General features: G+C 40.2%; 1 protein-coding gene across 1 annotated transcript in view; it reads left to right on the forward strand.

Moving 5' to 3' along the window:
* Nucleotides 1-1103: 1103 nt before the first annotated feature.
* The window catches only part of LOC104963182 (AP-1 complex subunit gamma-1-like), a 21193-nt gene continuing 11284 nt past the window's right edge, over nt 1104-11012 (forward strand). The window contains exons 1-10 of the mRNA XM_010791744.1: nt 1104-1198; nt 1333-1480; nt 5409-5504; nt 6027-6107; nt 6501-6599; nt 6692-6747; nt 7995-8108; nt 8546-8686; nt 9440-9494; nt 10796-10918. Of these exons, the coding sequence (XP_010790046.1) occupies nt 1104-1198; nt 1333-1480; nt 5409-5504; nt 6027-6107; nt 6501-6599; nt 6692-6747; nt 7995-8108; nt 8546-8686; nt 9440-9494; nt 10796-10918 (1008 nt within the window). The remainder of the gene's footprint in view (nt 1199-1332; nt 1481-5408; nt 5505-6026; nt 6108-6500; nt 6600-6691; nt 6748-7994; nt 8109-8545; nt 8687-9439; nt 9495-10795; nt 10919-11012) is intronic.

Here is an 11012-nt window from a genome sequence, read left to right on the forward strand (position 1 = left end):
TAGTTTACGACTAGTTTTCTGTGACTGCAATTCCTTGAGCTTCCGGTCAAAAAACTCCTGTGGCTTGGTCACCAAACATGGGTGTTTCGTCTCAATATGACGCCGGAGTTTACATGGTCTCATACTGTCATTATCTAGTACCTCGTTGCAGATAACACACTGTAGCAGTGGAGTATCATCAGGACCGGTCCATGAAAATCCTAGCTTCAAATAATCATCTGCTACAGTGTGTTATCTGCAACGAGGTACTAGATAATGACAGTATGAGNACTTATATAGCGCTTTATCCAGTCTTTAAGACCCCTCAAAGCGCTTTACATACTACATGTCATTCACCCATTCACACCCATTCATACAGAGCAGTGTACCTTACTCTAGGACCTAACATTCACACACATTCACACACCGTTGGCCATGCCATCGGGAGCAACTCAGGGTTAAGTATCTTGCCCAAGGATACATCGACATGTTGACTGCATGGGCTGGGATCGAACCCACAACCTTCTGGTTGAAAGACGACCACACTCCCTCACAGCCACAGTCGCCCTCTAGTCTAGTTCTGATCTAGTTGATCTGATACATGGCTCTGGCTGAACTATAAGCTGCTGACTGTTGAACATATGAGCTGCACGATTTTGGGAAAAAATCTAATTGCGATTTTTCTGACAAATATTGCGATTCGAATTGCGATATTTGTTTTTAAGCAACCCAACGAAAAAAAGAAATTGTAAAAAAAAAAAAAAAAAGTTTAAAAAAATCGCAGGCTTTGCGATTTGATAATCGCATGATTTCAAATCGCGATTTCGATTTCAAATCGATTAATCGTTCAGCCCTAACCCCCTCCCTAATATTAAGCCTGGTGTCCCTTCTAAAAATAACTTGATTTTACATTCCCCTTTTTAATCTACTGCAAACTTTTGCACTAGCCTTTTTCCCATAATTGCACTAGCCTTTTTCCCATAATTGTGACATGGTAACTATGACATACTATAACTATCATTGAAAAGTTTAGAATATCCTGTCAGCAAGTCTAAGTAGTGAAAGCTAACTGAGGGTGGTCTCCCTGTCTCCTAAAGGTCCCTGTCCAATCCTGGTTTGATGACATGAATGACACGGAGCTCCTGGACCTGCTGCCTTTCTTCGAGGGACTGAGCAAAGAAGAAGACGTTTACGGGGTCCTGCAGAACCTGAGAGGCAGGTAGCAGGACGCAGCCCAGCGCCGCCCGCGCTCTCCATCTCCTCCCCTCTAGCCCCCCCCCTCTCTTTCCACAACCACGTCTCTCAGACTCAGGCAGATCCTCCCGCACGTGCCCCTCTTGTCTCTGCCCCAAGGGGGGACGCCCTGGAGTCTCACTGTGGAAAAACCTGTCATGTGACCCCGCTCTCCTCTCCCGGTGACCGGCTGCCTTCTGAGTGCCGTCAGAAAAAAGAAAAATATCCCAGGAGCACTGTGTTTGACGGAAAAAAAAACCGCCAGAAAGTGTACAGAGAGTTGATAAGGTCGGGGGACAAAATGCTAAGAGGAATGAACTCTGGTCTTTATTTTCAAAACCAACCAAGTTTTATTATTCGGTGAAGTGCTTATTTTAAAAACCAAAAAAAAAACACAACAACGTTTTGTCTGAAATTTTGTGGAACCACACAAAAGTCTGAAAAAGATTTTGTCCGCGTATTGTTGCTATGCAGGCAGTTTCTGGTAGTAGGAAGGACTGTGATTCTCTCTTCTTACTGAGAAGTGCCTTGTGTGAATGTTGTTTATATGGGGAGATATTTTGTACATGGCACATTTCCAGAGTACAGTCTTTTCACGAAAAATATGCTTTCAAGTGAGAATTAATCTTGATATACAAGTTTTTTTGATTATCAAATGCTGAGTTAACGTCTCCATAATATTCTCTTTCTCCCAGTATGCTTGTGCCATTATATAGATGTTTCTTTCTGCTTTCATTATATGTAGAATTTATTTGTTTTTAGACAAAGGAGTACGTTTGCAATTGTGAACCTTGCGTTTAATAATTTGATCTGAAAGCTCAGATAAATTGTGCCATTTATCTTCTCTCTCTTCCCTCCCCTCTTCCTTATCTCTTTTTATTATTTGCCAAATAAGAAAATTATTTATTATCATACAGTGTTTCAGCTACAACTGTTAAACCATTAGTAGTAAGTATAGCATTATAGTTTTCCATCTTTTGACCGATGTTGTTAAATACTTTTGTATTTTTTGTTTGTAATGTTGTGCTTATCATATGGATAGCTGTTAGCCCAAAATGTGTTTTGTTTTTTTGGGACACACTTGTCCATAATTGTACACCGTTGCAAAGGTATCCCTTTTTGTTGTTTCTATTTGTGTGGGATCTTACAGTTAAAGGTTCTAGTGCCATGTTTTTTAATGTTTTTTCCCCCATGAGGTTAGTGTCTTTAGGGAATATAGGATTAGCGGTTGGAGCAGGGGGCAGTGTTAAAATCACACCATTCTCTCCAGATTTACAAACGGCGATGGACGGTGCGATGTTTACCTTCCCGGACTCTTTTGAACTGCTCTTCACCTCAGTGCCTACGTTTGAGAGGAGCCACGCAAACCGAATGCTGCAACATTAGCTACCATGGCAATAACCTTTTTCGGGGGGGTGGAGTTTCCATAAGAAGTGTTTGGTTTGGGTGTCGAGAGCACTTGAGGAGGCTGGCCAGTAGAGGTTTGGTTTACACTAAAAGCTGCTTTGGTTATCGCAACGACTTTAGTGTTCATAATTGAAACATACATTTCTCACATTCATTGATCCGCAAGCTGGACAAACACATATCAAATTGTCTTAGCTAAACAATGTTAATGTCATAGTTTGTTGGTAAAGAAAGTATTTTAAATCGGTTTTTTAAAAGGACGCCTTTCCAACCTACAAATGGGTGCTGAGTATTAGGGGCCAGCTCTAAATGGAAAACTACAGGGGCACTGCGTACGTACTGTGAGGAACCTCATCACGGCACTGAAGCCTTACTGCCTGCGGAGGCACAAAAGCAATGTGTCTTCATCGATTCCAACGTTACATCCACACGTTTTAGCATTGTCTCTTTAGTGCGGAGTGTAAAATCCACTGGGCGATATATCTGTAGACCGTATATGGCCAGGTGAGTTAACATTATGAAACAAAGGAAAAAAAAAAAGGCTCTGGTGCATCAAGGGACGCACGCTCCTTTGCTTTATTGCTTGGTTTCTATGGTCATGATGCATTAAAAGACATACACTACTTCATCATTTCCAACATTTTTTTCAAGTTGAAAGGCTGCTGCTCTTACAGGCGTATTGAAATATTTTCCTTTCGCGTAAGCATTTGTGATGATGGTGAGCTCATGATGAAGGTTTCAGTGCAATGTCCTTTTCTAAGAAGTGTTTGGTGGACTCTTCTCAACCTCTCAATGATGACCTTTCTCTGAAAATGTTGTTTGTATCATTGGGATATTTTTCTACTTAACTTTTCGTCAGTATTTGGTTTGAGAATTTCCATATTACCCATTGTATCTGGCTTTTTTGTTCTCCTTTCAGATCTGTCAGGTCCCTGTCTTGCCTTTGGTGAGAATTCTCAGTCAGGTCTTGTTTTTCCTATCGGGACACGTTTGTGTGTGTGTGAACTACGCGGGCATCTTGTTTGTACTTCCTATCTGTTTTTCTTTGTGTTTCACCTCACTCAATATAACACATTCATAATTTAGTATTGATTTAAGCACCAAAGTTCTACAACACTTGAGTTCAAGTCACTGTGGGGTGTTTTTATTTGTTGGTGAGGTAATTAATTTCTTTTTCTTTAAAAAAAACAAAACTCGCCTGTTCTTGTTTTACTTTGAGTGTTTGCAGCGTGTTGTCATCCTGAGCATCAGTTATTTTCTTTATTTCCATAATAAAAGGCTTCATTGAAACAATTTGTCAAACATTTTATTCACACGTAAGACTCCATGCTAGATTAATTAAAGCAGAATAAATGTAATTAGTCTGATTCACATTTTTCCCTGTCTTTTTAAAGCTGCAACTATGTTTGTATTATATTAACCTGTCGATTATTTCTTCGATTATTATTATTCAATCAAATCAGTTAAATAATTACTAATAGATTATTAAAATATTAGGTTTTTAATTAAATCGTCGACAACCAAATGACAAATCATGCTATCTTAACTTATTTAGTCTCTAACAACAATGGCAGTTGAGAAAACTAACATAAACCTTAAATAATATAATTGGCCTGTTGAGGGCACCACCTTTAAAGGTCCCATGTCATGGCCATTTCCACTGATCATAATTCCATTGTTGAGGTTTACTAGAATAGATTTATATTGTGCAATTTTCCAAACTCACTTTGGTTTCCCATACAGCATCTCTGTAAACTGTAAAGTATGTGTACCGGTATTCACTCCTAAACGGCTTGGTCGAGCTCCTGCCCCCCTCCCTGTTAGCCCAGTGTGTTCAGATTGGTCGAGAAGCTGACAGGCTCGTTGCTGCTCGCACACACACAGACACACACACTGCTGCAGGAGCAGACAGGCTTGGCGATTCAGCTAGAACAAGCTAAACTCATCCTGAGCACACAAAAACACTCACAGCCGAAGTAAAAACAATAAATGTGGCCTGATATTGAGTAAGAAAAAGGTTTATAACGCTGTTAGCATGGGTTTGCGGAGAGCATTTCTCCGCGATCACAACGCAGTAGTCCGAAAAAAGTTCACCCATTTAAACAGTCGTGGAAGATACCTTGTTTGTTTTAAACATCATAAATACACAAACAACAATGAATACTTACAGGTTGTGTACCCGAATCTCCCGCTGGTCCAAACAAAGTAGGAACAGCATCGTTCTTCAGTGCCCTACGCTGTACATATNTGGAGTTGGCCCAAAAGCCGTAGCGCCAGTGTTCAAATCTGGATCAGTCTGTATCAGATCCGTTGCAGCCCCTTTTTAAGAGATTTGGGTATGGAGGAAAATAGAGAGGGTTGTGTTTTCTGACACTTGGTGAGTTCCCTGGAACACCGAGGACACATATTCATGTATAAAAGATGTACAAAAGTGCACTTTGCATGATAGGTCACCTTTAGATTCTTACTTGCATACAAAACATGAGAAAATGTACTTAATACCTTTCCCCTGCTGCATACTTACTTAATAACTGAATTACATATTTACTTATTTACTGTCTAACCTACTTACCTACTTACTTACTTATTGACTTACTTACATACAGTACTTATTTACTTATTCACTTATTAACCTACTTACCTACTTACTTACTTATTGACTAACTAACTTACTTCCATACTTACTTATTTACTTACTAACTTACTTACTCATTACTTACATACTTACTTACATACATACATGCGTGCGTACATGTCTAACTGCTGTAATGTTTGTGGTGTGTTTTCAGACGGTGCCAGATCTGGTTCAGATCATGAAAGGTCTGGTGCTTTCGGGTTATTCTCCAGAACATGATGTGGCAGGAATCAGCGATCCCTTTCTACAGGTCAGTGTGGACTCAGTGGATCATATTACAGTATCATATCACTCTATTTATCCTTTTTAATTAAGGTCAATAGATGCTTTACTGGCAGGACATTTTGTTCAACAGTTTTTCCATTTTCATTTAGCTGTATCTACATAGCCAACATAATAACAACACAATTAAAAATAACAAAATTAGATCAATGCAAATAATGGGTTACCATAATAATAATAAAATAAAACAGCAAAGGTGTGTGTGTGTGTGTGTGTGTGTGTGTGTGTGTGTGTGTGTGTGTGTGTGTGTGTGTGTGTGTGTGTGTGTGTGTGTGTGTGTGTGTGTGTGTGTGTGTGTGTGATATCATTACTGTTCTTAATTTTCCAGACAATCAACAGATTTTATATTATTGAATGTTCAGGTTGTTCCTTCTTTCAGTATCTTTTTTTCTCACTCACACTTACAGATGTATCACCCTATAATCCGTCCTCCTATTTTCGCTTATTCTGTGCTCCAAAATAACTTTTATTCCATCTGTTCCGTCCTCAGGTCCGCATCTTGAGGCTGCTGAGGATCCTCGGTCACAACAACGAAGGAGCCAGTGACGCCATGAACGACCTACTGGCTCAGGTCCAATTTTCTCCTTCACAAATAATAATAATCATTCTCTGAGTTCTTTCTTTCTAGCTCAAAATAAAAAAGTGTTCTCTTTGAACATTATGTTCTCTGGTAATCAAGTTTCTGTAGGTGTCCCTCCTCTCTATTTTCAGCCATCATGGGTGTCACTGCTCACGCTGAGTCACCCAGTTTGTTTTATTCCAGGCAAACTGGAACATGTACAGCACACCACTTCCTGTGTGCCAGAGTATGTTGCTCTTTTCCCAAACTGGGTGATAAAACAGAAAATGTAAATATTTCTATGGCAACTGGTGGCAGAAATAAAGCTTTTTTTTCCCAAAAACGATTAAAGAAAACACACCAATTAAAATGTGTCGCATGAGTAATGTTTGACTTTCCGTGCAGGTGGCGACCAACACTGACAGCACTAAGACTGTGGGCAATGCTGTGCTGTATGAAACTGTTCTCACCGTGCTGGACATCAAGTCAGAAAGTGGCCTCAGGGTGAGACTGGCAGCACCTCTCACTGTGTGACATCTTAATACATAATTAATGTTGTCACCTTATTAATTAAGAAATGGTGACTTATTCCCCAGGTTCTGGCTGTGAACATTCTGGGAAGATTTCTCCTGAACAACGACAGAAACATTCGGTTAGTGTTTGTTTCTTTTCCGTTCCTCCCACAGTTCTTTCTCTTTTTCCTCCTCTCAGGGTCATTTTGAGCTTTTTCATTCCACAAGGCCAACGGCAAACCCCTGGCATCCTGAGAAAGAAACCCCCCCGACAGGCTGTTATCAGTCCGAGCTCACTAATCACTTTCCTGGGAGCCGCTCCTCTAGAGCAACACCAGAAGGTCACTGTCTGGCTGTTAATGCTGATCTCTCAATTACGGGGCCGTGTCATTTGTCATCATCCAGTGTGGAGACCTGTTAACTGGTTCCTCCGGGCTGGTTTTTCGCTGCTATTTTTTAAAGTTTGTTTCCATAGGGGTTGTGTGGTCTGCTTTTTACCTGCAGCGCTCTTGAATCTCTCTCTGGCTGTTTGACAGTAATAGGGCTGCTTTTCCTTCTTCCCTGGAGAGATAACATCTCGCCAGTCAGTGCATACATTAATACTTAAGCAGTCCATAAGACATTTTAATTGGAATGATGAATTATTTATCTTACAGGTTGAGAGAGTAATGTTTTTACAGAGCTGTGAATTAATCTTATTGTGAGCTGATGGTTATATTTTTAGTTTTTTATTCTGTAGCAACTAAACCAATATCAAACAAATACAGAAAACAAACTCAGACTTCCGCTGAGGCACCAGGTAGCGAATGTCATGCATGGATAAATCCAGTGTCCAGGCAAGAATATAGTTTGTGCAGTTTATTGAAGAACCTTTTCTCTTGTCCTGTGACTTGCCCTGATAAAGAAAACACATGCCTGTCAGTGTCCTGTGCCCAATCCCACCTCAACCTGTCTTCCACTGAATAAATAAATCACCTAGTGCCCAATGCTGCCTTCAAAATAAAAGCATAATCAACTACTCAGATGATCTTAAAGGGGCCTTATTCTGCTTTTCGGGGTTTCCCCTTTCATGTAGTGTGTTGTATAGGTTCAAAGATTGCAGAGTTCCCTGCAGAGGGAGCTTCTCTCCCACACACTCACACTGCCTGAAACACCTCCATTGGACTCCTTTATTTACCTGTAACATAATAACTGTGTAGCACTCGCGCTTCTGTTGGCTATCGCTCCAACACATTGTAGGTAATAGGCCAATGGGCGGGACATCTCTAAGCTAACCAATCAGAGCAGACTGGTTTCAGACAGAGGGCGAAAAGAGGTGCTGCAGAACAGGCAGTATGAGAAAAATAAAGACAACTTCATTTTTGTCTGTTTCTTTTTTTGTATTCAGGTACATTGCCATGACCTCTCTTCAAAAGATTGTTGGGACAGACCACAATGCAGTGCAGCGCCACCGGGGAACCATCGTGGACTGCCTGAAGGACCAGGATGCTTCAGTCAAGCGGTAACTTTGCCCTCTCCTCTGCCTGTCAGGCACAGCTTTTCTTCAAATGATCAGCAAACTTGTCAGTCAAGCTTTTCCAACGTCACCTTTTAATGTTTATTTTAAGAGTCATCAATCATGAATTCATTATCTCTTGTTTTCAAATATATTATATACTTAGAGATCAGTTCATTTTTAAGTAGAAATCAATCTTTCCAAATGTAGCAAACCTCTACTGTGTTATCCCTATTTTATGTTTGGGGATATTTCCTTTTAATATGTGAACATGCACCTTCTGTCTGGTCAGTTTAGAACACTGAACTCAGCCGCATCAACACAATGATCCGTATTTTTAATATTATATTATAAAGAGAAACGGCACCGGAATCGCATTTTCACATGAAAGGGCCAATACTACATATTTACTGACATTAACCCTTTCCTGGCCAATTCTCCAGCCGTGCGTTGGAGCTCTCCCTGGCACTGGTGTCGGCAACCAACGTCCGCTCCATGATGAAGGAGCTGCTCATCTTCCTCTCCTCCTGCCCCCAAGAGCTCAAGTCTCATGCTGCCAGTGGCATATTCAACGCTGCAGAGAGGTGAGTGACATGTGCACAGACATGATTCTATTACAGACTGTTTTTTTAATATAGACATTTCATTTTAATTGTACTAATGAGTAAGGCTGTGAATACCCTACGTTTAATATTTCAACATGTTAAATACGTTTAATGTCTTGATTATTATTATTATTATTATTATTATTATTATTATGTTTAAGTAATATTTGATTAGCGTTTCCATTTTTGAAGTGTAGGTGCTTCCTTATTTTTTACATTGTTTTGCAAAATCAACTTCTTATAAACTAATGACAAAAAATTATTTGCCATCCTGGTTTTGTTTTTTTGTATTTTAAAGGAGGCAAATCATTGGTGAAAAAATATTTCATTAATCTGAGGAGATGGTGCTCAATATATGAATTGTATCCCTTCTTTAATATAATCTTGTCTGATTTACACCGTATTGCTGATTTTTATTATTTTATTATTTATTATTATTATTTATTATTATTATTATTGCATGTAAGCACACATTCATGTGCATGTCAATACATTTATTGTGACGTTTTTAAATTTTGAAGGCTGTTTCAGAAAGTCCTTTATATGTGTGTGGCTTCATGTATCAATCTGTGTCTGTCTCCACTCTAAATGACACCCCAGTCTCTTTAAGTGGCAATCAATCGTCTTCTATTTTTTTATTGTACACGCACTTGTGTATGGACTTGCAGATGGATATGTGTGTGTGTGTGACTCCACTGCACCACTGAATGTGTGTGTCTCTGTCTCTGTCAGGTATGCCCCCTCCCAGCGCTGGCACATTGACACCATCCTGCATGTCCTCACCACGGTAACTACACACTGAGCCTCCACCTGCTGCCTCTCACATGGGGTCCTCACTTTACACCTGTTTTTAAGTTGTCATTATTAATGTGCTCAGATACCAGGGGCCTACAGGGGGCCGACACATGCATATGCGTTAAAACGGCCAAAAACATTTCCATTAGGATAAAAGTGTTGTCATTTTAAAAACAATGCAAACTAAAAAACACAAATGTGCCAAAACACAAGCAACTTCACAACACATGGGCAGCATTTAGAGAACATTCACCAACTTGGCGAATCATAAGCATAGTTTACTAAAAGCGCTGCATAAAAACAAAATGAGAGAACTCTGCAGGAAACTCAAAGCACAATAGAAACGGGGATACTAAGAAGTGATGCAGACAGCTGGGACTGGAGTGCTTGTTGGCGTTCGATTATACAGTTGGCCAACTGTCAATGGGAACTTAACTAAAAAAATGTATTGGCTTATTTTAACAAAGTGATCGCATGATTCCTTCCCATATTATTGCAGATCAACTGTAAGCTAGCTAGCTAACGTAGCTAACCTCGTCATTTCCAGTATACTGAGAAAACACTTACAATTATGAAACTTTTGCCAATGTTCTAATCACCGAACGTCAACAACCTCTCCTTATTAGTGTCTCCTGGTTTCCATTGTGTTTTGAGCTTCTTGCAGCGTTTTTTTTATTTGCAGCGATTTTAGTAAACGCTGCGCATGTTTTGTTAAATTGGTCAATATTTCCTAAATACTGCTAATGTGTTGTGAATTTGTTGAAGATTTTTTTTCATTTGCAAGCGTTTTGGCACATTTGTGTTTTTACATTTGGATCAATTTTGACAGTCCGGCGTGTTTGCACCTGTCGGCTACCGTAGAGGCCACATGTGTGAAAGCTTTGTGTGCATTAAGATACTTCATTTACATTTTTCCAAACTAAAAGTTTGACGTCTTTGTGCAAACTTTTACACATTCGGCCCGACTTCCTGAACATCCCTGACTAGCCTCTCTATTTGTTCCATTCCTACTTTTTATTTTGTGCTGGGAAAGGGAATAAATGCAATCCACATGATTAGCTTACGCTTACCTTAGCCTTTATTCTCCAAACGATGGAGCGTGCAGGAAGGGTAACGTTTAAAAAATGCTCAATTTTATATCGGTAAATGTCCATGAACTGTGATTGAAGCCTTTCCCATGTGAGGTCATTGTGTCTGGGAGGAGATGTAGGGTGACCCAAATACTTGTGCCAGCTGTCTGTCTAATGGAGTTTGTGTGTGAGCGTGTTTTTACTCTGATTTCCACTCTGTCAGGCAGGGGGGGACGTGAGAGATGAAACTGTGCCCAACTTAATCCAGCTCATCACCAACGCATCGGAGCTGCACTGCTACACCGTCCACAAGCTCTACCGGGCTCTGCTCCTCGACATCTCCACGGTGTGTGTGTGTGTGTGTGTGTGTGTGTGTGTGTGTGTGTGTGTGTGTGTGTGTGTGTGTGTGTGTGTGTGTGTGTGTGTGTGTGTGTGTGTGC

Source organism: Notothenia coriiceps, unplaced genomic scaffold (genome assembly GCF_000735185.1).
Source record: "Notothenia coriiceps isolate Sejong01 unplaced genomic scaffold, NC01 NC01_scaffold00035758, whole genome shotgun sequence".
Taxonomy (NCBI): Eukaryota; Metazoa; Chordata; class Actinopteri; order Perciformes; family Nototheniidae; genus Notothenia; species Notothenia coriiceps.